The sequence below is a fragment of the Falco biarmicus genome, chromosome 10 (genome assembly GCF_023638135.1).
Source record: "Falco biarmicus isolate bFalBia1 chromosome 10, bFalBia1.pri, whole genome shotgun sequence".
In the NCBI taxonomy this organism is placed as follows: domain Eukaryota; kingdom Metazoa; phylum Chordata; class Aves; order Falconiformes; family Falconidae; genus Falco; species Falco biarmicus.
In genome coordinates this window covers 29,423,939-29,449,769 of record NC_079297.1, presented here as the reverse complement: position 1 = coordinate 29,449,769, position 25,831 = coordinate 29,423,939, and the positions used below count along the sequence as shown (strand labels likewise).

The following is a 25,831-nucleotide window of genomic DNA, read 5'->3' as shown; positions in this document are numbered from 1 at the left end:
GCCCTTCACTGGTGTTCTCCTCTTCTCCCTTTGCCTTGCACGCTCCTTTCCAGCCATACAGACCACTGTAAACTTGCTGAGAGCGGGGAGCCCTCCACCCCACAAAGAAGCACGCCAAAAACGAAAAGAATTGCGCCAGAAGCTTTTAGCCGAGCAAGAAGAGCTGGAGCGGCAGATGAAAGAACTGCAAACGGCCAACGAGAACAAGCAGAAGGAACTGGAGACCGTGCGAAAGGTGAGAGTGGGAGCTGCTAACCTTCAAGCTTTAATTGCAATCTCTGTGGTTGGGCTGAGCTTCTTGAAGTATAATTAGGCCTCTGTTTCCTGTTCAGGTGTTCAGGCACGTTGTCCCCTGGAGAAGTTAGCTCACGTGAGCTCGTGTCAGCATGAGCCCCCTGAGCGAGTAGCTCTGCTGGCTGAGCCTGCAGCACCGACTGCAGCAGTTCCTAAGGACTGCTCGGCACGCTGGGGTAACCCATGTGGCCCGTCCCCGTCCCCTGTACTTACCAGTAGTGTAAGTGAGAAGCTAGTGTAGAAGAAAGCCCCAGCTGTGTGGATGGTGTTTGGGGACCAGAGAGTCTAGTACTTTCAGTTACTTGTGGGTTTTTGTTTTTTCTTTTGTCAGACATGTCTGTCAAACTTGGGGCTTTCCATTAAGATTTTCTTGGTTTTCCCATGTTATGTGAATTGTGTGCGTGGGGGAACTGCACTCTTCACACAGAAGTAGTTTCCAGAGATAGAAATTTAATTTACAAAGATGCCAAAGATGCAAAGTGATTCTGTGAGTAAGTATAGGCATAATTTTATTAGAGTGGTTTGGGAGAGATTTATAGAGCTGAGGCACATAGCAACCATTTACAAACTGTTTAAATGCATGTTCCTTGTAAATGCTGGATTGACTTCTAAAAAACCTGAGAATTGGACTAGAAATCTCTGAGTGTTAGCAGAAGACTTGCTGAATACACTCTTTTCCTTGTAGACAGCTGTTTAGTCTGATGACTGTCAGGAGACACCAGAGTGCCTTTGCTTGTTAGATTGCTGCACAATCTAACAGTAAATTGAACGTGCTGATGGAGCTTCATACTTTGGCAACTGGTACCTCTGCAATACTTCCCCGCAGAGACTTGATTAGTATCCAGATATACTTCCTATCTTTTCTCTTGAAAGACTTGCAAGAAGAGTTACTATGGCTTTTATTGCCGTGATACCTTTTAACGAGGAGTGTGCCTTGGAGATAGCTTAGAAAGCCACCTAACATTTGGGCGGCTGAGTCCCTGCTGCTGGAGCAGTCCAGATCCTTGCTTAGTCTAAAGTCTTTTGTTCGCTATCTTCCTAAATTTGAAATTTTGCATTCCCATCATTTCTGTATCATTGCTTGAGTGTTTTCGTTTATGAAAAACACTAATTTTAGCCCTCAGTTAGATAAAACTTTGTGGTGAGGGAAAGCTGTAAATATTGTGAGAGCATGTTAATGATGCTGAGTCTAGAAAGCAAATAAAATAATCTGAAGTGTATTTCTTTAAAAGTATTGTCATTAAGTCACTATTTGTGGTGAGGAGGAATTTGTCTGTCTTCAATTAACCTTGCACTGACAGTACTGATGTGGGTATTGCTCTGTTTGCCTTAAATGGAGCCTGACAGTGGGAAACCATTTTTTAATTAATTTTAGCGCCTATATTCTACTATGTGTCTTAAGATTCAGAATGTGAAATATGCTTTAAAGGATAGCCTGTGTTACTTGCAAGTTGCTGGTAAGTAATACACCTGTTACCAGAAACCGCAGGGCTGGATTTCTGTGTTGGGTTTACTTTCTGGAGAAAAAGTTAGGGCAGGGAAGATAACATGAGAGCAACCCCAAAGGAGTGGTAGGATGTTGACAGGCTCCAGGGGGGGTTGTAGAAATCACAGTGGGCAAACGAGAGAGAGTTGTGGCAAGAAGCATCTTTTAAAGTGGACTGGATTAAAGTGACTTCTCGAGGACAGTAGTTTAGTCTCTGACGTGAACTGCTGCACTTTGACCAAGTGGAATTAGTGGGGCGATCCTGTATTGGAGAAACCTGAAGTGTTTGGCTAGTTAGAAAAATGCCTTTCAAGGAGAAGGCTTTGTAAATGGCTCAGGAAACTGAATTGGTGTGGAAAGCTTAGAGTTAGATTTGCTCCCGATGGCAGTAAGCCACCGCTTACGCAGCATCTGCCAAAGTGCACTCTGAAACTGGTTTGTATTTCAATAGCTCCTGCTACAGAAGATTTCAGTAGAATAAGAGCCTTTGTCTAAAATACTACTTTTTTTCATATTTTTTAACGGAATTTTGAGACACGCATTGAACAAAGTGAAAGGTAAGTTTTTCTTGCCAAGAGAGCATGCACAAGACTTGTGCACCCTTTCTGTTTCTGTGTGGGGTCTTGCATGGGCTTCAGAGACTGCTCCCTAACCCCTGCTGGAATGGTGTGTTCCTGTTGGTTCCCCCACCCTCCCCACCCCCAGCATTTGGGACTTTTCCCTAAACAGCCCAGTTGTTGCCAGTATCCTTACCTGGCAGGAATTGATGTCCTCTGACATCAATTAAGCAGGAAGTTGCTGATAAAGAGTGGACAAACAGTGTATTTTCTTGTTGAGCTCTCTGGCAAAAGCCTAGCACCCACCCCTGCCTGTGCCTCTGCACGTTCGCCCTCTCTGCTCAGTATTGAAAATGTTTGTTTAATTTCTAAGTGGGGAAGGAAATGAATAGAAAATTTCACTTAAATAGGCATCTTGGATTTGACTACAATTACATGCTTTTAAATGTTCTGGCAGCGGAGGAATACTACGTCTAAAAGACTGGCACCATTTCAGCCTTTCAAAGGAGAGCAATTCTGTACTATCATGCTCTCCAGCTTAAAACCAGAAACTAGGAGCTGCCTTCCCCTCCTCCCATCTATTTCAGACTAGAGGGATAGCACAAGCACAGGAATGAAAGTTTCAGCTCGGCACTTCGAATCGTTTAGGCATCTCATTAGTTCATCCAAGTCCTGTGAGGGGAAGACGGTTTAAATGTGCTACCTTCAACCTGCTCTTACTGGAGGTAACAATTGTGGAAACAATGGTGTATGTATGACAAAAGAAGGGTGCTTGCTCTCTGTTTCCGCTGAAGCATGGGATAGGTTTCTTAGGAAAATCCTGTGAAGGAATTACTTTGTTTTCAGCATCGGTAAAGTTATGGCTGATGCTCGTACTTTTTTAACCTTCTGTGTATTGTAAAAATACATGCTATTGAAATCCTGATGAAATGAAAAACTGTGGCAACAATCTTTATTTGTCAAATCAAGATGCAAAGACAAGTTAAGTTGCAGGAAGGCGTGAAGGTACCAGCAGGTGTTTCCTAGGCCTCAGCACTGACTAGGCTAGTTTCCCCCCTAATTTCAAGTTATGATTATCGACTAGAATTTTATTTACCTTACATGGTGATTTAGGGGATGTTAAAGGGATATGATTCACAATAGCACAATCCCTTACTATAGTCAAGGGTTGCGGCGCTTATGCTTTCCCGTGGCAGTTTAGCGCTTCTCACTTCTGTTCCTGTATGAATTCAGTGCATGCTGGCATGTTTTCACTATTGGAACTCCTGGGCAGTCCTGCCTGGAATGTGGTTTGCCATAATAGTTTTCTATCCCTTACGAGATACAGAAGGAAATAGAGCAATTTCTATCAGTTATGCAAAGCCAGGACTCAAAGGAAACTTGGAGGAAAGTCTGATAATTGACTTTTCATTGGTAAATTTAAAATTGTCTTGCACATAACAAGAGTAAAAATTACATTTGGAGATTGAGAATAGTGTCAGATATTTTTTTTTTAAAGCTGGTGCCTTAATGCTTTTGAAAGTTGCTTCCATTTTTGGTAAAAACAAAAGTTGTTAAATTCCATTATCTCCAAATGTTTTAGTTTTGTCAAATTGTTTTTTTTTTTAAACTTTCTTTTCTTCCCCCCACCCCCTGTCTTTCTCCTCCAGCAACTGGAAGCAGCAGCTGCTCGTGCTGCTGAGGAAGAGAAGAAAAGACTTCAGACTCAAGTTGAATTACAAGATCGCTTCAGTTTGGAGCTGGAGAGAGAAAAAATGGTGAGTAGTGCACGTGGGTGTTTTGCTGTGATTACACATAGTGAGCAATGTGTTCAGCAGTGACTGCCCTCGCAGCCAGTCACTGAAAGGACTCGGCCGATTTTGCAGGAGGCTGGAACCAGTGTTGCGTTTATTAGAGAAGTAGGAATAAAATATCTCTACTGGCGAATTCAAATACTGGAACAGCTTGCCTCCAATTTGTATAGCATTCAACACTTAAGTAGTATTGGAAGATTTGGAAAAATCTGAATGTTTGACAGATAAATGCAGGCTGAAGTTACTCTTGCAATTTTCAAAGGTTCACAGGAGAACCTGAGGCCCATACATACTATATGAATATGCAAAATGAACGCAGGCATAAGAAAAATGCATTTTAGGAATTTTCTGACTTGAATATATTCCTAAATCTATTGCTTTTTGATACTGTGGGCTCTTTTACGTTTATACGCAGACGCAAAATTAAAGAAATAACGTAACTTTACAATGCTGTTATGATAATCCACACTGAGAATTTCCAAAAGAACTAATTGTCCATCTTCAAGGGCTTTGTCAGGCATAATGGGCTTTTCTGTTAGTTGGAGGAAAGAAGTAATAGTCAAGTTGATGCGATGGAACGTTTTGGAACGTAAATGCACACAGTGCTGCTTTATGCGCTGCGTGTGAATTCCTGAATACAATCACTTTCTGGGTCAGTGGGATTTCGGTTAGCTGAGGGAGAGCAGGCTGCAGAGCAGTGGCGCAGGACATGCCATCCCACCTAGCACACTTGCCAGAAAGCCTTTCTTGCTGACTTCAGGAGCTGTGCTCACCCTCTGCAAAGTACATGTTTCGTATTGCTGAATGCTGAGGTTTTGGTGCTTTGTCTCACGTGGTCCAGAGCCAGCTGGCTGCTGTCGTCCCCAGCACAGCGATGGGCTGAGGGGGAAGATGGCTCTGGTGCTGCAGCGCCTCTGGTTTCCCACTCTGGTCGGCGAAAGGAGGGTAATGGGGATCAGAGACTGGGTGGCTGTGGATATGCAGCATCCCCTCACCTTCCTGTATCCCTTACCTTTGTTTTTTGTTAGAGTTGCTCTTCTCTTAGCAAAGCCAACCCCCTTAGCCCATTTCCAACCCTGTATCCATCCTGTGCCATTGTGGTGCTGTCAGCCAGATATAAGTGTGTGAAATCCACTGCTGCCAGGGGAGGGCTTGCCTGAGGAAAGGAGTGGAAACAGTGTAATTAAGCCAGCCTGACCTTTGTGTCTGGGCGCTCTGCAAGTTTTCTCTTCCTTAGCTTGTATCTGTAATCTAAGTGGCAAAATCAAGCTGATTGAAGTTGGGTTTAAACCCCGTAAAAATCCTCTGCTCCACTGGACGATGTAAGTAACCCGTATCATCTTTTTCAATGCTTTTAGTTACGCATCTACAAATCTAGACTGAACTTTATCAGTTCTGCTCTGCAGGCAGCAGGAGAAAGTTTGCCTTTGAAAACATTATCTGAGGGAAACGTGGCAATTCCTTTAAAAAACAGAAACTGGGGTTGAATGGTAGCTCACGTGTGTCCCTGATTTATGCTGCTAGGTAAGACAAAAAATGGAAGAGCAGGTTGCTCAGAAGTCATCTGAACTGGAACAGTATTTACAGAGAGTACGTGAACTGGAAGAAATGTATAAACAGCTACAGGAAGCTTTGGAGGACGAGAAACAGGCACGTCAAGACGAAGAGACTGTAAGGAAACTTCAGGCCAGGTATGGCTTTGGCCTAGTGGAAATTTATTTCAATTCCCCACTCTCCCCCACAATAATAAGTAACTGTGCCATACCATTCAAGACTGTCTGCATCTTGGACATGCTGCTGGAAAGAGGGACTAGCTTGGAAGTCCGAACGCAGGGTAGACTTTTTTTTTGTCTTTCTTTCCTTAAGCTATGAAGGCTAAAGCTGGTATTTATGATTTTTAATGTTTGATTAGCCCTTAGCAGCAAGAGTGCTCAGCAATTTCAGAAAAACTGAGATCACTCTATACAGACTTTTCAGTTGTGTATTTTATAAAGCAGTATCTTAAATATGACTTTCTGCTGTATTTTATCACGGGTTTAAATTCAAATTGATAAAGGGTTAAGTTTTCTCTTACTCATGTGGGCTTTGTTTAGCATGGTTTCTTTCATAGACTCAGTCCTTCTAAGACAATTAAGATAACTTACGCACGCTGCTTTCTTCTGGTTTTCAGTGTTGTGTATTTGCATTATTGACTAAATTTTCTCAATGCCCCTTTGTACCAGTTAGACTGCTTGCACTGCTGGCATGATTTTCAGCTTTACATCAATGACAAGCCAACAAGCAATAACTTTTTCTCTGTTTCCCAAGCACTACTTTTTTTTTTTTTTTTTTTTTTTTGAAAGAGGAAAGAAAATAATTAGCTTGGCTTCCCTACATGTATGCTACATAACGGGTACAATTTACTTCAAATTGTAGTTAACGGCAGTTAACGGCAATCCCCGTTGCAGATTACTGGAGGAGGAGTCAGCAAAGAGAGCTGAACTGGAAAAATGGCACTTGCAGCAGCAACAGACCATTCAGATGACAGAAGCAGAGAAGCAAGAGCTAGAAAACCAGAGAATGATAAAGGAAAAGGCTCTTCAAGTTGCTATGGAGCAACTGGAACAACTCGAACTGGAAAGGAAGCAGGCCCTTGAGCAATACGAGGTGAGCTGTTTTGTTCACCAACCTCTTGCACTTAATCAGGTATTCAGTAGTTTAACTGAAGTTGAAGTTCCTCAATATCATGCTGCTTTAAGGACTAATACAGCAAAAATTTGTAAGAACGGGTAGGGTAGTTATGTGCTGGGTTTTGTTGGCCTGGACCAGTAGATGTATTTGAAGAAGAGGACATGTTTCAGATGCACCACCTCCTTGATTCTTCTGTCCCAGTTTGTAGGCAAGCCAGCTCAGTCATACCCTGAAATACCCTCTGTACGTTTGTCTTCTCCTGTAGGCTAACTTCTTATGCAGTCCTGTTGCTCTCACACAAAATGCTTTATGCTTTTGAATTGGTTATTCTTGCAGTGTTTTGATGATTTCATAGGGCAGTATTGTCTTCCACAGATGAAAAATCACTGTAGGCCCTTGTTCCTCCAAGAGGTGTTTAAGCACTGAACTGATGCCAGGGATAGGTAGAAGTCAGCCCGCATTCTCCATGCACACCAGTGCCTTGTGTCCCAAACGCCAGACCTGTTCTGCTCTGCCGTGTTTTTGGCGCAGGCCAGTAGCTTGTATTCATGGAAGAGGTAAGTCAGACTCCAGTGAGCACTGAGTCTGAAGCGCTGTAGACTTTCTAGGGCTAGGGAGGTGCTGATACTGTGTTTATTATTTAGGTCAGGAAGCAAAACATGACTGGATTTCTGTGTAACTAGGGAGTGTGTTTATGCTGTCCTTCTGCTCCTGAGGTTAGTGCTGTGAAGGACGAACTAGTGAGCTGTCTGGACTGGCACAGAATACAAATGCTGCAGTGACTGCAGGCAAGGGCCCAGGTGGGGTCGTTCCGGCCACTTAACAACTTACTGTGTCGGTGTTACATCGAACACTATCGTTAGATTGCACTTTGCTAATACTTGACTTTTTTTTGATGACATCTCAGAGTTTCTATATATGAAACATCCATTTACTTCTCCAGAGGAACTGCTGAATCCAACAGACATAAAAAAACCCCAAACAAAAAACAACCAACCAACAAAAAATCGACAATAAATGATGGAGTAGGTCAGTGCTGTAGTTGAATCATTATTTTAGAAATAATTAAACATTCTGGCCTTCTGTTTGGAATTGATCGAAAGCCCAGTGTACACTGAAGAATACCTCTTTCTTGCTCGGGTATAACGGCAGTGGTCCTTCTCCTGGCTTTCATATTACAATATCTGATAGCGAGAGATACTGGCTGGTCGTGGTTTGGAACAGAAAATGCATCTTTGTGTTTTGAAACCAGTTGATGCTTTCAATCTTCATGAACTAAAATAGCTCTACTTAGCTACAGAATTAGTAAAACCTAGTTGGTTTGGATTCTGGTATACAGCTAGCAATGACTAAATTACTTTGGATGGTTAGAAATTAAGTTCTCCTGTCTACACTAAATGGAGTGCTGGCTGAATTAGTGTGGCTCTGTATTTAAAAGGATGTTCTTTCTTTTTATAAAAAGAGAGTAAAGTTAGTATTGTTTACAAGCGGGCTGTATCTTATTTCAGGAGGTTAAGAAGAAGTTGGAAACGGCAGCCAATAACACCAAGAGTTGGAAAGATAAAGTAGCTCATCATGAGGGATTAATTCGACTAATAGAGCCAGGTAAGGTATCAACAGGAAAGTTACAAAAAATACATATTATTTCTGTCTCATATACTTAGATCACGTGGTGATTTACTGGTCTGCCTTTTCCTGTAGCGTATTGGTTTCACGGCAGCCTATAAATATCACATTTGTGACAACTGTTGATGGTCTCTTCCAAGTCTTTACTGGCCCTCCTATAACAATTTTTTAAAATTACTATTATTTGTTTGTTTATTTAACTGAAAGCAAGGATGAACCTGAACCTTGCATGATTTGGGTGTTTAATATAGTTAGCATAAATGCTAATTGTTAAAACCATGAATAGCTAAAATATTTGATTTTGGGGAAAAAGTTTTAATTTCTTAGCTCAATTAATAGCGTGCCTGTCCAGAGGAAGGTGGCTTTGTAATGCAGTGCTGGAGAGATTGCTTTCCTTCAGGGAGACCTCTAAAGGCAAGAAGAGGAGGAGTTTACTGTTTGGGGTTGTGGGGGAAGTTAGGAGGTAAGGATGCAAAAGATCGCAGCAGCTGACAGCCTCACGCTCTGCACCTTCCCTGGCAGTGTTCCAGGCATTCCTCCCTCCTCGGTTAGGTAGGTCCTCGGGTCGCCTTTGGCAGGGTTTCTAGTCATAGAAGAGACAGCACTTACCTAACCGTCCTGCGGTGGCACTCACCGGTGGGCGAGCCGTGTCGCGCTCAGGAATGCCCATTGCGAGTATTGCACTCTGTCTTCCAGGCTCCAAAAATCCTCACCTAATCACCAACTGGGGCCCGGCTGCCTTCACTGAAGCTGAACTCGAGCAAAGACAGAAGAGCTGGAAAGGGAAAAAAGCCACTTCTGAGTAACGACAGTAGCTGACGTATCGTTTCCGAACAGAAGCCCACTTCACTCTGCTTTGCACAAAGCAGCTTCTCGCTTATAAAGATCTTAGTTTGCTCAGCAGGTTGGGCCTTTCTACAAAGGAAATACTGTTTACCACATAGAAGTGGCTACTCAGAGCTCAGTAATTACAATATGTGGTGTCTGACAGTACTTGCTGTTTTCCCTCGTGTGTCCCGGAATTCTGTTGTTTTATACAAAACTCTTCAACTGAAGATTTCTATTTAAATGGAGCTTGTGACAGAGTTGTTTCTAAGCTAGCCTGTAACAGTCTGGCAGCATCTAACCGATCAAGCAGCATCGCTTCCATTCCGAAACTGGGAAGCAACTGTTTGTTTCATTGGTTCAGTTAGTATAATTTAAACCCAGGATAAATCAATCCTGGAGGTTCTGTCCAGCTCTGGGCTAGAGCATTACCTTTCCTTCCATTGAACCTCCTTGTATTTTGCTCTGTCTGGCTGTTGCTCTTCGCATGGTGCTTAAGTGCCTCGACGCGTTCTTCCTTCGTGCGGGTAGGCTGGTGTCACTGGGTACCTGCTGCTGGGTGGGTTTTGAGTCCTGTTTTCCTCTGTTTGCAGGAATCTAAACAAAAGAACTGGAAACAGGCATGTACAAAATGCTGCCATAAAACATGTGGGAAAAGTAGTCATGCAAGCTTGTTCTTGTACTGTCTCATACTTGAGAAGTGCTAAGAAAAACCTTGAGACTTCTTTTCATTGTTCAAAAGATGCAGTTTTGACTTAGACTTCTGGAGCAAACAAATGGAAGATGATAGCACACACAGGCCACATACCATCTGCACCAAGGCTGTGTTTGTGAAAGGAAGCAGATTATAACATACAACCATTTTAGATGCAGCACTTCTGTCTTAATTGGAGGCCAGATTAGAAAAAGTGCAAGAGGAAAACTAAATTGGACATTTTAACGTTTAGTTTAGATTAAAATGGTAAGTGTGCAGCAATACTGCTTAAAAAAAAAATTAACTCTCGTCAGTAAAATAATTCCAGCATTTCTAGTAACAAGGCTCCCCAAAAAGCCGCCTCAAAATTCAAAGAGCCTGCTCCAAATTCTCTCTGGGGAGAAATCCAGTTGTTTCTGTAGGGAAAAGGAACAAGTCTGTGATTTTTGCTTTGTAGATCTCCCACAGCAGACAAGAACTCAGAATGTCTGTATTATGTTAATAGCAGAATACAGTTTTATTTAGCAGCGGACTGAGAATGAAGTCTCCCCTCCCGAAGAGCAGGTGCCCATTGGTGTGGCTTGTTAGTCAGCTTTGACCTTTGCATCTACAGCGAATATGGGCATCCATCTCAGCACCTGCTTGTTAGTTCAGCTAAAATGTTAAATTATTTTTAGTAAATAAGTGTTGAATGTTTCAGAGAGATAACCAGTGCATTTGTGTACAGCGCTGTGATACTTGGATCTCAGAAGAGCTGTACAGAAGTGATCTTCAGATTTGGAAGTCAATAGTGTTTTATTTGCCTATTAACTAAGACTCACACAAATACTGAACCTTCTCAGACATTTATTCTCTGATTATATTTTTATACTAATTAATTGAAATCTTTAATGTTTCAGTAAATGGAGTGCTGATTAGAAAGGCAGGAAAATCCAGGATCTTCCTCTTTGTATTTACTGTACAGGAAAGCAGTAGTTCCTTAAGTTTGCTAACAAGGCATTTTAAAAACTGTTTGTGTTTACAGAAGAAATGTGAAAAAACCCTGTGATAGAAATACTAATGTATACATTGTTAAACTTTGCTAAAGGAGACAGAACAGTATTTATAACTACCAAACATCTTTTATGCAGTAAGCAGGTGGTGTATTGGGGCTAAACTTGTTTAATTTTTCTAACAGTCTTTATTTTGGACAAAAGTTTTTTTTAAGAACACCAAATGATGCATGTTCTCATATTTTTTACTGTTCTTTAGAACTGGCTGTTTAATAAAGTAATATGAAGTCATTTACATTTCTGAATTAATTGATGTCTTCTTGCATGAGTTCCATTTGGGTTACTGGAGTTCAGAATCCAGTGACTGTTCTGTGGAAGTATTCCTTTGATGGAAGAAATCCACTCTTAATGGTCTGATCAATGGGATTTGGATTAAAGCCATCGTAAAGGCAGAGGTCACACAGATACTGCAATGTATTTTGTCTCATCAGCACTACTTCTCTGAAATGTTTATATTCAGTACACTTTGATACCGTATAATGATGCTCAGCTATTACAGATGGCGTTGCTCATTGACAAGTGTTTTGAGGTTGCAGTTTAGCTGTGTTCTGAGACCCAGAGCCTGCCAGGTGGGAAAGGAATTGATATAACAGTGGCATCTGCAGCAACACATCAACTGGAGAGTGTTCGCCGGGACAAGGGCAGACCTGACCTTACCAGCTGACAGGGAACGCGGCTGCAGCGTGAGGGTACCTGGGCACACACAGACCTGTGCTGCTGCAGGCAGAACAGCCCTTCATTAAAGCGTCATCTGCGCACCATGCGTCTGTCTGGAGTTATTTTGTAGTCACTATTATAAGAGGAAAATGGGACAAGTCTCCTGTTAGCTTTGTTGTCCCTGCTTGCTCTGACAAATTAAGAAAGTTTTGTGTGAAGTGTTGCACAGTAAAAGCGGGGGAAGAGGTTGGTTTAAAAATTAACTAATTGTATTTTGAGCAAAAATACCACTTTAGAATAAGCCCATTAGAGCTACACTGAACACAGCGTTCAAAGAGAGAGCAGAGCTGTGAGTCAGAGTCACCACACCTCATGAAACAGCGCAGCACGGAAAACTGCACTCCTGGTGCGGTGGCCTTTCCAGTGAGCCCAAGGGTTACAGCACGCTTTTTCCAGGAAACCAGCAAGGATGGCCTCAGTGAAATGTGATGCTGCGGATCTCACTGTTTGCTCTGAGAAGCCTTGCAAAATCATAATGCATCACCCGCACACCAGGCTTACCTGCGCACGCAGAGGCCGGTGGAAAGCTGCATCTGCCGCTCTCGAGCCCTCGGTAGGTGCACACAGTCCACGTGGTTTGCCTGCTGCTGCTGGTGGAACAGCCCTGCAAACCAGTAGCCCAGCACCATGCTTCTCTCTCCAAACCAGTAGCACGGTAACATACTTCTCGCATAAAACAGGATTATTTATTTTTTTTTCTTCCTTGTGACCATTACACAGAACTGATTTATGAGCCTTGCATACTTACACATTCCCCGAAATGTAACAGGGTGGTTTCCAGCAACTCCGGTTACTTCTGTTTGACTGTCCCTACATGAACAGCCACAAAAGCAAAACCTTTCTGGGAAAGCAACAGTGTCAGCACAGTCACCTGTATCCTGGGCAGGGGGGCACCCACACCCCAAAGAAGCAACTGCTCAGGCAGGCAGGCCCGGAACAGTGCCTGCACCATCCCCTCCAGTAAAAGTGAACTGAAACATTTTATCCGATTTTTATCTCTAGTATGTGAAGCAGTTAAGTAATCTTTGAGCCAAGGGGCGCACAGCCAGAAGAGGGGATATCCGTAAGGTCTTTCAGCTGCTTCAGGGAGAGAAGGAATTATTTGTAAAGGGCGCAGAAGAGAGGAATTACAACATTGCCTCTAACAGCATGAAAATCTCCCGCAACATTTCATTTCCCCCACTTCTCCGTTAGGGCCTTTCCAACCCTGCCCGCACTGTGTTGGTTATTCGGTAATTGTGGCTGGCTTGTTGTTGTTGTTGTTTGGGGTTGTTTGTGTGTAACCTTCCCGCCTGGCCGCGCTCACAGCTGGGCTCCAGCTGCCACCTGGTGGCGGCGCGGCCCTCGCGCCCCAGCTCGCCGCACCCGCGGGGCTTCACTTACCCGTGAACGTGGCCCCCCAAACCCCCGCCGGCTTCATTCCCCTTCAACAGCTGCAGCCGCCCTTCACAGGAGAGGAGTACAGTGACGGACGAAGGCTGGAAAAATGTTCAGTGAACCAGGTCTCCCGCTGTGTTACGAATATCCCACCGCCATCGTCCTTGTGGCATGTTGTTGTCCTTGAGTTCGTGGGCCAAATCGGGTCTTCTGTTAGCTCAGCTCAGTCCATCTGATCCCAGAGATGTCCTGTGAGCCTAGGAAAAAGAATTTTACAATGAGTGTTACATGGCCTAGGACAGAGCTATGCTCAGAGCCTTGAAGCTAATTCAGGCAAATTTTCATAAAAACCCCACTGCACCAGAGGACAACGTGTACAGTCAGCTACATCACCCAGCAAGCTCTCAGCTGCAGCACAAGGCTTGGGCTACCAGACAGCTTTCCTAAGGGAGGTAAAGCAGAACAAGGAAAAAATGTGTAAGGAAGGGTCCTTAACCTGCAAATAGTGTTTTCCCGGGTGCCTCATGTACATGCCTCATTTATCCTTCACCCCCATCCCCTCTCCCTCGTCCTACTGAGCACAGTGCTCACTGACTTGCAGAATAAAAAGCCCCGAGGCTGCAAAAGTGGGGCTGAGAGAAAGATGTGCGGAATGCCAGCTCACACGCGCTCCCCTTTTGGGAGCAGGGCCCAGACTCATCCCTTCAAGTCACAGATGACGGGGTGGGAGTGAGGAAGAGACCAGCCTGCAGTCTGAAACACTTCGGGGCTCCCGCTCCCGGCTTGGCAGGGTGAGCAGCCACACAGAGATATGTCCTGAGGACTCCTGTTACTGCTGATGTTGCTGTGCATTCCCAAATAAAATGCAAACACAAAGCTGGTGACACTACATGAATTTAGAGGCTATCTTGACTTTCATACATTGAGTCTCACTGTGAACTTCAACTACTTGGAAATGCCAGGGGAGCGAAAGTGCAGAAAAGCACTGTTTTATGAACTGGCTTTCTAGGTATGCCAAAAGTACACGTCCTTCAAAAACGTGGAAAGGCCAGTGGTTCTTTCAACACTTAAGATGAGAAAAGATTTGGAAAAAGGTAGCTGCTTCTCACCTCCAAAAGAAATTAAAATTGGAGCAGTATGATCCAAACAAAAGATAAAAACATCCCGAAAAGCCTTGAGAGGGAGATTTAATGAGGCCATTTTTAACACCTACAAGCACAGCCCCAGAAAGAGGGGCTTGACAAGAGCCCTTCTCCCCCCTTCTTGCTGGTATTTTAGCCTAATTGACAGAGACAGTGTAAAAGGATCCAAGCAGCTGGTCCAGGAAAGCCCGTAACAGACTGGGCAGAATGTTGGTAAAAAAATAAATAAACCACAAACCCCAGAACAATTGCGCTCATTTTTCCCCGTCAGCCATTATTTTCAATTCCTTAATAAATAACACAAGCACACAAAAAATAACCCTTCCTACCTTAGTCAGCACGCTCATTGATCACATGGCTCTTCTGCCTGTCAAAGGAGCTTGATCTAGCACCATCTTTATACACTGTTATTAGTATCATTGCTACTTGATAGAGCTACTTGCCACAGCTACAGCACACAAGCAACTTCTACAGGATCCGGGCCTAATAATGTTTTTGTGCAAATGCTCGCCTGCTGTTACTCCTGCTGTTGCCCATTTTCTGAGCGCAGGACAGCGGTTTGCTCAGGCAGTGCAGACTGCAGCATGGGGAACCTACCAGGGTGTTTGTGAGGTCTGAGTGCGATTTGCACAGATCTGCATTGGCTGCTCTCAGCCACAGTTGCACAAGGCACCCGTGTCCTTTCACCTAACTTGGCCAACAAGCCTAATTAGAACATGTGAAGTAGCTCAGATGGAATTACAAACTCAAGCAATTGACACGAGACAGTTTCAAAAGCAGCCTGGGCTTCCTTAGTGTTGGTTTTTGTTAGCAGTTTCACTACTTACCAGAGCATGGGGATTTCTCTTTCCACTCTGAAGAGGCTTGTGCAGCTCAGCATGCGAGTGCTGGGGAAGTCCAGGTCCTCTGGGGCATTGGTCTCTCAGTCCTGACTAAAAAAGGGGGGGGGAAAACCCCACTTTAAAACCCTACTTAAGGTCAGATTCTGCTTAGACACCTTTAGGAAGTCCCTCTCATGGCATAGCTGGGACTGAAATTTTGCACTTGGAGCAGACTGAGGTTGTGTTTTCCCAGCTGATTCCTTTGCCAGTGATGCGCTGGGCTGCTTTACTCTTTCCAAGTCATGAAGTCAATTACCACACATCTGCCTGTGAGGGACAAGCACGCCCCACTTCACAGCCGGGCTTTCCCCCTGCCAAAAGATAGTGTTGGCCCTGGGCTGCTTTTTCCCAGGCCGGAGACAGGAAATGATGGGGTGGGTGCAGCCTGCTCACACACAGGTCCCCCCAGAAAAAGCTGAGTGGTGTGGCGCTGCTCCCTGTGGAGAGGGAGACGGCATCTTCCGTGGATGCTCTCCTGCTTTAGTGTGGCCACTGCCTGCCTGTGAGGGTTGCCCAGTGCCCGAGGGGGTCGCTGCTGGTCCATGGACCATCTTGGGGAGATAGCTAGCCATAGCAACTGTCACCCCAGGCCTGGTCTTGCAGCCCAGCTGTGCGTGGCCCGGCTTGCAGAAGAAACTTGCCTGCCCATGCTCCTGCACGCTTCCTTCGCTATCGCCATTACAGATGGCGTGAGCCAAACCCACAGCTGCTCTCAGGCCATCTCCAGCCAGCACATCCTCCCTGCAGGAGACAATCCAGAGCATCTATTCCTTGAAATTGGATTTCCAAGGGATGAGCAGCGAAGGGCTGGGCGCAGGCACGGGTCTCGGTGTGCGAACCAGAACAGCTCACCTTAGGAAGAACGAGAACGAAACCCCCGCGGGTGCCAGCCCCGGCCCGGGCTGCCCCGCATCCCTGCCGTCCCGGCAGAGCGGGCTGGCCTTGCGCGCCGCCGGGGGCGACCGCCTGCGCCGCCCCCCCCCCCCCCCCCCCGCTGTGCCCGGTCACCGCGGCCCCCGGTGCCACCCCCCCGGCAGCAGATGGCGGGTGGGCTGCGCCCGGGCCTGCACGTGCCGAGCCTCCCCCGGTCCCGGGCCCGCCGGTTGCCGCTCTCACGTCCGCCTCGCCCCTCCCGAAGAGCCCCGGCTCCGTACGTGCCGCGGCAGGGCCAGGAGGCTGACAGGCTTTTTCCAGAGCCCCCGGCTAAGCTGTGGGACGCGCAGCGCGGGGCTCCGCCAGCGCCTGCCCCAGCGGGCCGGCCGGGCAGCGGCCGCGCTCCCCCCGGGACGGGGAGAACAATACGGAATAGACCAGCCGCGCCGCAGGAATGCGGGAACCGGCGGCGGGGCCCCGCCGAGGCTGCGCAGCGATCGCTCACGGCCTGGCCGCGGGCCAGCGGCCCCGGGGGAGCGCCCGGCCGCCGGCCGGCCCTGACGGACGCCAGAGGGCAGCCGGACACCGCCGCGCCGGCCGCTCCGCTCCGCAGCCCGGCCCCCGCAGCCCGGCCCACAGCTGAGGAGCCGGGTTTGGGACGCACACGCAGCAGCTGCGGTACCAGCCGGGTGGCTGGCGGCTGAGTTGGTAGCGCTCGGAGCCGTGACACCGGTGTCCGCGCAGCAACACACTGCTACTGCGGGGGGAAAAGCCCGCACTCCTGTGCAAGGAAAGCACGAGTCACACCAACCCAAAAGCTCTTTTTTGGGTTTGGAGGACTCATCTCACCAAAGGACAGTCAGAAGAGCAAGGACCAGGCGGGTTACAAATGACAAGGCCACCAGCATACCCACTCCTCACAGCCTGGTGGGCTCCCACCGAGCTGCAGAGGCTGAGCAGCAGCCATGCATCTCACCCCTCCCGGGCTCTGGGCACGCTGCTTGCCCTGACTTGGGTGACCAAACCCAGGCCTGCACTCACAGCTGCCAAGGCCCCATGCAAGTTCCAGAGTCGTGCAGTCGCTCTGTTGGGTAACGTTTTCCCTCACCGACTCATGAACTGTTATCCAGTTTTGAAATGTAGGGGAGGCTGAGTTGAATTACATGAGCTCAACTGCTCATGTCATAAACTCTTGAGTAGTGGGACTGGAGGTTTTTTTCCTCCAGAAACTTTTTGTTGGCCCACAAAATCCTTGTTTTTGTCTTAGCTCAGGCACCAACAGAGGGAGTTTTCAACTTCCAAATATAAATCAGACACCAAGATGCCTGCAGGGTATTTGTTTCTCCATTGGAACATGAACCTGGTGGTTTAGTTTAAGACAGACGAAGCAAACACTCACATTTTCTACATTCCTCTTTTTCCTAATATATCAAGATCGACAGGTTTGAACTGTTGTTTTAATGAAAACCTACCACTCCTGAGAGGGTTTCCTGTTTTAGAAAGATGATATTTCAGAGCTACAAAATTCCAAACCATTTGACTTGCTATCACCTTCATCAGGTCCCTTAACCTCCCTTACACCTCAGTTGCTCATTGATGAAACGTGAGTGATACCTGCCCATTAAAAACAGCACACAGACATCTGCAAAATGCTCAGCTGTCCCTAAAAAGAAAGCTCTTTCAGCGATACCGTGACAAACTGAAATTATGTCCACAAGCTGCAAATCAAAGATCGCTGCGTGAAGCCTTGGAAAGAGCCATGTGTAGCTGGGCAGCGCCTGCATGACCCAGGTCCCCTGGCACCAGCCCCCACCAGCCCCTCGCAGGGTCACCTCCAGCTCCTCCATCTTTACGCACAATCCCCGGTGGCCAGAAAACCTCCTTGGAGCTCTTGAGTAACAACCACAAATTGAAGCAGCCGTTAGCTCTCTAATTAATCAGAGCTAAATCACCACGTAGCTACCCCCAAAGCGTCAGGAAAATTAAGCCAGTAGTCATAAAGTCACGCTGTGCTCCAGCCAAGCCCTCTTTCATCATCTCTAATCCAGGCTGCTGAATCAATCCCAGGTGGGTGTCCTATCCTGTCCCCTGCCTTGTGCATGTGGAGCCCCCGAAGCATCCTGGGGTAAATCTAAATATGACTGACCTGGACATTGCATCTCTGGACAGTTTTCAGAGCTTAAGCTCTGCAACTCAGAGCAACGAGTTTTGCAGGTAGGTGCAAAGCACTTGTTGAAGGCTCGAGTATTTGTGCTAAACTTGCAAGTACAACAGCGCTCCCTAAATATGTTTTCGGTCTTGGAAACTGATCTTCAGCTCCCACTTCTGTTAATTCTGCAAACCAAAACACTTTCTTCTCTGTTTTTTTCTTGTCTACTACAAGCAATTAGGATTTTCCAATTGCTACAGCAATTTAAAAGCTCTAATATATGTTACAAAAGTTTCTCCGAACTGTAAAATGCGTTACAAAGGGGAGGGAGTCAGTCCCTTACACACTGCTTAGGGCTGGTCTCCTGGCAGAAAACGGCCACTGGCAGCTTGCAAGGCATGGAAAAAAAGACTTATCGCCTAGATCCTGGAAACATAGTCAAAGCTGTCTTAGCTGGGCAAATCGGCACTGATTTCTCAGCACTAGTCCCTGAAGGTACAGGTCTGCTGACGTCAAGGCTGTTGTCGTTACTGCAGGGCTCACAGCCCTTAAAACATTTTATCTGCAAGCCCTAGTCCAGCCCACTGCACAAAAAAGCTCTTCAAATGCTTCTGATAGGGACGGCTGGGACAGGAGAACATAGAGTGCTCTTGACACATCCCCACTCACCTGCTCCAACTGTGTAGCGGAATGTTTTAGGGATCTCTGAAATATGCACTTTGAGAAGGCAGTTGCTCTCCTGTTTGACTCAGAAATCCTCCCGGAACATTGCTGCTTCCAGTCTGAACTCCTCTTTTAAAGCCGGGTTTTCTTCCTGCTATGTCAAAGAAGCCTATAAAAAAAGGAAAAGACAGCAAAGTTCAGGAAAGCACGCACCTGATACGCAAAGGCTCAGGGGTGCAACACAATGGAATGTGCAATGCTCAGGATTACGTGCCCATTAGGAAAATGGGGAAACCCACTAATGATTTTCAAAGCTAAACTCTCACTCGTTATTTCTATCTGGCTATTGGTTTTGGGAGACTTGGAAGATTCATTTTATCAGGGAGCGTTTCCTGACAATTTCTTACAGAAAGAACACTGCTTTTATTCCTTTGCATTTTAGGCAGATGAAGCACTTCATAAGCTGCTCACCGAGTACTGCTCAAGGGCAGGAATAATTGGGGTTTTTGGGGGTGGGGGAGGCTGAGATATATGAACTTGCTGGAAGAGCTGGAGCAGAGCCAGCAGCCACGATGAACCAGCCCTGCAGTGGTGCGTGCTGGTGGTGGGATGGCATATCACTGCTCCAGAGAGCTGCCAGTAAACTGCTTTGCCTTCTGATGCAGCAGCGCAAAGCTGCCTGTGGGCTTATTTTCTGTTTCCCCACATTCTGCAATGCAGACATCCCCCAGGGTCCCAAAGTCGCAGGACGAAAAACTCATCCTTCCTTTTGGCCTGGATCCTGAACAGACATGTGCACACGCTTAGCACTGAGCATGTGAGTAGCAACACTGATCTCCATGGAGCAATCCACATGCTCGAGTCTGCACATTTGGGAGCCGGGGAGAGCAGGACACTTGGTTCTTTGGTCGCCTGTTTTACATACCACTGGTGGAGATCCCACCCAAGAGAGAGCTTTGCGGCGGGATCGCGCTGAAATATATAGCTATCTGTACTTCCGTCACTTGCGGCCTTGCTAAGACCTGCTACGAATTATCTCAGATATTACACCCCAGACGAGTCGAAACAACAGGTCTTGCTGCAGACTGTCTGTGTTTAGCAGGATGATTTAGTTACTGCTTTCCCCCCACCCTGTCTTCTTCCCTATTCCCATTAGTGACACGTTGGCTGCAGAGAAAAGTTATTCATGCTCTAGAAATGTAATATTTACTCAAAACAATTTTTATTTGGCTTGGCTTCTTCCCAGTGCCATAAAGTGATAGCCAACCCCAAGTGCTTACATAGACAACATGTGCATCTGAGTCATATTTATGATCCCAGTTATAAAAAGCACACAATCTTGTTTGGTGCAATAGGATGGGACTGAAGGCATCAGCACGTCTTGAGCATAGCCTGTCTCTGGAATCTGCAGAAATTTGCCATGCTCCAAATTTAGAACTTGTGGGTGGAAGCTCAGGCAAGAGCCAACTTTTTATACCATTACATCACAGGAATTGACGGCTTTGTGCCAAAGGATCCAAGGAAATTAATAAAGAGCAGAGGCTGTCCGGCTGTTTGAATTTAAAGTCATGGCAGAGAGGTAATTATTAATAGAAGTGGCTTTATTCAGAACATAGTAATCTCATTGCTTAAATTGAATGTATCCCCTCTCTTTACTGCAGCTTACTATTCTGTTGGAACTTGTAAAGATAATAGTAAGGAATTAACATCTGTAAGAGATAAGCCCAGTAAAGCTGAGATGGTTCTCAATAGAGGACACGCTTCAGTGATAACTTTCCAGCTAAGTAATGCTCAGTGAGCGTGCACATTTGCCAGTGGCATCACCGCTCCCCTGGCTGCAGGAGGTGGCTGGAATGTGGCGTACATTTTTCCAGCTAAAACACACAAGTACTCAAATGGACAGTGATCAAAGCCATATCCAGCTAATTTGAAGAGCGATTCAATTTGTTTGACCTCCCCGTGCTGGGGCAGCCAGCGTAAGCTCAAATGTCACAGCCTCCTAGAAGCCGATGGTAAAGCATCAGGGCCTGCTAACAAGAGGCATAGGGTGACCCAACCGACCTTCCAGCCCGTTTGGGAGGCACCCGCTGTGTGTGTCCCCCCAGCCCCGGCGGTGACTGGCCCTGTGTGCAGAGTGTGGCTGTGGCTTGGGTAAGGGCAGTGCCGGTGCTGGAAGGGGGGCACTGCCTGTGCATGTCGGGGCTGTGCCTCGACAGACCAGTGGAGTCCAGGTCAGCTAGATGCTGCTTTCCGCACCTCAGCAGCACGCCACACACAACAGGCACCTTTCTAGCTCCAACAGTGAACCTGCAGCCCCCAGCAGGGCAGGCTCCACAGAGAAAAAACCCTGGGTCTGCACACAGAAGGGGGTTGGGGGGTCTAGGTGCTGAGTGGGCATGCCAAGGTCTGAGCAAAGGCTTGCCACAAAACATGCAGCCAGGAGAATACAGCAGTGTCTTTGGAAAAGGGGTCCCCCCCCGATGCTTAAACCACAGAAATGTTGGTATGCAGCTTCAGAGATTTACAGTTTATGCTCTCCTCAAGGGTATGCAAAAGCTATGAATCATTAAAAATTTAGCTCTGGGTTCTCTAGGAAGTTCCCTAGTCCCATTTTACAGATAAACAAACTGAGGTGGGAAGCAACTAACAGCTTCTTCACTAGAGCGATATTGTCAGCAAACCAAACATTAAAGCTCCCAAAGAGATGCTCTTGCACCCACAGCTATGACGTCATGCTTGCACATGTATTTCTTGCAGCAGCACATACCAAATGGCTTTACGCATCCACGCCTCACTGGAAGGCAGCACAGCAAAGACTGGAACCTGCAGGTCCCAACAATCCCTGTTTTGGTCTAAACACCCACACACATACAGCATCCCTTTCTCCAGGGAAAACAGGAAAGCAGAATTTAAAAAAAAAAAAAAATATAAAAAAAAAATCACTTCAACCACATGTCCACAAGGTGACAATTTCCACAATGAGATGATGACAGTTAATGGTAGGGAAAAGTACAGGATAAACAGCAGAAATCAAGTCATTCTCCATCTCTTTAAACATGGTGTTTCCACCTGCAACACAGGCATGTGTGTGCAGTGGGTGTCACAAGACTTCAGGCTGCTCTGGCTTCAACAGACTATTACTAGATAAACTTATTGTGTTTTACCTAGCTTGTATTTTACATTGCTCTGAAGCATTTCTCTACTTCAGCAAAAAATGGCATGAGGAGACTTCAAGGAGGGACAATATAGGGTTTTCCTTGACTGCTAAAAATACCTACAATATGAGACTTAAAAGGAGGAATGGAATTTAGTAATTGCATACCTTGAAGTGAAATTTATTTTTAAAAATTATTATCAGGGACAGAAAGCACCCCAAAAACTATCACCAGGTATTTGCCATAGTAAAAAGACAAGACTCCTTAAATTCCTACCTGAGTGCCCCAAGGCAGTTCCATTTGAGGAGTGAAGTAGCCATTCTACCTACAGTCTCATGCTGTTACTCCACAGCTTTTCAGTGAGCGTTCCATCCAGCGCTAGGGAGAGTCTGCGACTGCATGCCACTGCCCCTTTCACCTGTGGATAGAAGGTAGAAGAAAAAAGTCAGCAAGATGAGCAGACTTAAGGATACCGTCATACACCCCAGCAGCTGGGAATGCCTACCTGTCAGAGCCAGGCACTGGATGCTCGTTGTCCTCAGCCCTTCCTTTCACGTATTGCAGGACTGTAACCTCACTTCCTGGAGCACTGCGCTAGGCAAATGACTGTAATAAGCACGTTACTCTACGGAAAGGGATGAAACACTTCAAGCTATAACCCAAGAAATTTCCAGCCCATGGCTAATCTCCAACTCTCTTCCTGCTGAAGTCAGCAGCAATCCCTCCCACCCCATCTTCAGTCATTAGAAATGCAGCAAGCATTTAAAACTTCGGAGACCTTGCCCATTCTTACAACTGGGCAAGAGTCAGATTTCCAGAAATGCTATTTATGCTGCATAGAAACTTCCCTTCCAGAATTCCCTTTGTCTCCAGCAGACAATCCCTTATTTCACTATTAGTTCTAGATGCAGCCAACCATTATCCTATTTAAAAGTTGTTCCCTTGGCCATCACCTTCCAACAATGGTAGCAATAATTACATTTGATCAGCTAATTTACCTTCTGCAATCATGAAGCTAGACGAATGACCTTTTTTATCTTCTGGCATGTAGCTTGTAAAACCAATTCAAATTAGTAGCACAGAAATAATACCAATATATAAAACACAGAAAAAGGTTTTTTGAGAAGGTGGGTTTGTGGCTTCTTGTTTTGACTTTTTTTTCCATGAGATTCTTGAAAGTCTCAAACCCTGAAATTAAAGAACCTTGGTGGTGCCTTATTTCCCAGCAGTTTCTTTAAAAGATGAGTCGTTAGGAAAGCATGGAAAGTATTAGAGTCATGGCTTTGATGTCTTTAATAGAAATTTGGGATAGATTTGAAAGAAATGAGGGAAGTGCTGTTATTTCCTTTTGGAATGGCAGTCTGACATGACTGGTGCTGTTATACAACAGAGCGGCCAGACGGCAGTGCACACGCTAACCCAGCAGCGGGCCCAGGAACTTGTCCTCCCAATCAAGTTTATAGCTGGATGCTAATGGACTTAGCAAACAAACACTTGTGTTTATTATAACAGAATGAACAGAATGTACTACAAAGAATATGACTCACTTTTCCATAGGACGCCTGTCTATTCTCTGGGTTTGAATAATGAAATATTGCACCTCTCACTTGCAGTTTGTTTTACAAAGTTTTACTGAGTTCATCCCAACTAGCTGTAGCCCTGCCACATAAAAACTGATTCATTTGCCCTGTGAAAATAAGTGTGGCTTTTGACAGGACACTCTGCACTAGGCCCTACTAAATCAGCCGGAGAGGCTAGACTCACTCACAGGTGGTTTTAGTCTTGAGTGCTTTTTGAAAATGAAAATACTCACTCAGCTTCAGCAGCATGCTGCTGGCTGTTCTCCCTTGGGTGACAGGCTGTCCTGCTGCATCCAAAGTATCCCTCCTCTGCTCCTGTACAGAGTCTGTCTTCTAACCTGGGGCTTTAAAACACTACTTTCTGTAAGAAAAGGGTTTCCTTTAAAGCAGAGTTTGGGAAAGGGGCATTTAAGAAATGATTACATTTTTATTTCAGAACATGCAAAACCCCAAAAATGCTGCCTATTAACTCACAGGAAATTCTGATTAAAGTAGGCGTCCTTATAAGACCCTCCTGCAAGAAATTCAAATGAAAGGAAGGGGAGGGAAAGAGATTTTTAAGTAAACAAGTGAGAAGAGCCAGGGAAAACAAGAGCAATGAGCAGAGTCTCAGGTGGCCAACTTGGCGGAGCGGGGCGTGAAGGAAGGAAGAGGCTGTGGGACAACGAACCGCTGGTGTTTACAGTAGTTGAGGAGTCTCCGGAGTCCGTGACTTTAACCACAAGTTGCTTAACAATACTGTATGCTCCTTTTCTTTCACATCCAGCCCTGGTCATGTGGGTAAATCCCCTTTTGAATCAAGAGGGTGGAATCAGGTGCATGGGTGGTGTTGGGCATGCGCTGTTTGAGAGAGGAGGAAGACTGGTGGAGGGGCTGTTTCACTGCTCCTTGAAATTACAGGAGTCAAGATGAGAAAAGACAGCTCCTGACTCAGGTCTTGGTCCCTGGACAGGAGAGGGCTGGTGAGTAACAAGTTAGGGATGGAGGGACTGCCCTATGGTCTAGGCAGGGTCAGTTGTGGCTAGAAAGATATTTTTGTTTTCCCCTCCCTGAAGTCAATGGAGGCCTTCAAGTGCCAAAAAAGAATGATGAGATGGGGGAAATGGTGTGTTTGTCACTTCCCAGCAATGGATGAAGGAGAGCAGAGGATCCACTAGCAAAGAGGCAGATGTAAGCTGGTACTTCAGAGATCAACTTGTTGGTGTGGCTTTCTACCAAGCATTGACAGTTACTGCAAAAGACACACTTGATTCATGTTTGTGGCAGAGATTAGCCTTGGCTAAGTCTCTGCAAGTTAGAAAACCATTTCAAGTTAAGAAACAAAATATTCCCCAGGTTGAAGATTGCTCAGGTTATATCTCATCCCTATGGGAATTTTTAGCCTGGATCTGCAAATGTATTGTTTAAAAGTTATTTAAGTACCCTTTTGCAGCCTGAAATACTAGCTGTAATAATGGAGAAACGAACTGAATGACAGAAAAGCCAACCCTAAACCAGTTACCATTAACACCAGGAAGGCTGGGGGTGTGTTATCCTGTGGTTTTCTGCGCTCACTAGCGATGTGTCATCATAAAGAGCGTACATTTAACGGCTGAACAATGCCATGCATGGTGTCACCTTCCCAAGGGCTAACTGTGCAAACAGCTTCTCCAAACTGCTGAATTTCCACTGCTGAAGCAGTTCATTAAAAAAAAAAATCCTTATACAGCTGGGAATTATAAAACTCTGCAAGAGACCGTGATGCCAAGGACCTTCATTTGGAGGCACACCTATGTTTCCAGTGCTTTGGAATCTGGTCTTTTCCAAAAAAATCTTTCTATAGATGCTAAAGCAAGGATGAATCTGGCCACAGTCCATTCACCATGAGTGATTATATCTTAAAGGGACATTCCCCCTCCTTAAAAATTCTAATTCTTCACATGTTTCTGGTTAAAAAACAACAACAACAACCACACAAAAGAACCAACCCTTGTGCCTATGTCAGTGTCTTAGCTGTATAAATTTAAACATTCCATTGTAAGCTAAGATTATCTCGCCTCTTGCCCACTGAGACATGTGGGTTTGGCTTTATAAGACTCCATAACTGGCCTGCTTGAACCCTGTCCAACAAGTTTTCATCTAAATTGATTAGGACTTGGAACGTATTTTCTTGGACAAATTGTGTTCTAATGAATAGAACACTCCCTCACAGCTGTCCTGCCAGAAAGCCAAGATTTTTTCTGTCTAGAAATCATCCCAAAGTGACCCTTAGATAAAGTTCAGAATCCATTCTCATTTTTTAATTAAGAAAAGGTTTG

At 45.7% G+C, this 25,831-nt stretch overlaps 1 protein-coding gene and 1 long non-coding RNA gene across 5 annotated transcripts in view; one reads left to right on the top strand and one right to left on the bottom strand.

The window, feature by feature from the left end:
- The window catches only part of SWAP70 (switching B cell complex subunit SWAP70), a 40,997-nt gene extending 29,763 nt beyond the window's left edge, over nucleotides 1-11,234 (top strand). For all 3 annotated transcript variants that reach the window (XM_056353893.1, XM_056353891.1, XM_056353892.1), the window contains 6 exons: nucleotides 54-235; nucleotides 3,987-4,094; nucleotides 5,655-5,821; nucleotides 6,578-6,776; nucleotides 8,309-8,405; nucleotides 9,123-11,234. In XM_056353893.1, the coding sequence (XP_056209868.1) occupies nucleotides 54-235; nucleotides 3,987-4,094; nucleotides 5,655-5,821; nucleotides 6,578-6,776; nucleotides 8,309-8,405; nucleotides 9,123-9,232 (863 nt within the window). In that variant the 3' untranslated portion in view covers nucleotides 9,233-11,234. The remainder of the gene's footprint in view (nucleotides 1-53; nucleotides 236-3,986; nucleotides 4,095-5,654; nucleotides 5,822-6,577; nucleotides 6,777-8,308; nucleotides 8,406-9,122) is intronic.
- A 156-nt stretch (nucleotides 11,235-11,390) lies between these two features.
- LOC130155940 (uncharacterized) lies at nucleotides 11,391-22,559 on the bottom strand. Of its 2 annotated transcripts, XR_008824263.1 has the most exons (6): nucleotides 22,460-22,559; nucleotides 22,231-22,372; nucleotides 18,806-18,968; nucleotides 15,061-15,165; nucleotides 12,216-13,348; nucleotides 11,391-11,787 (listed from the first exon to the last, which is right to left on the bottom strand). It is a non-coding gene; the product is annotated as an uncharacterized LOC130155940 (long non-coding RNA). The 2 variants fall into 2 exon arrangements; XR_008824262.1 differs by having other exon boundaries at nucleotides 11,391-13,348.
- Between the last annotated feature and the right edge of the window lie 3,272 nt (nucleotides 22,560-25,831).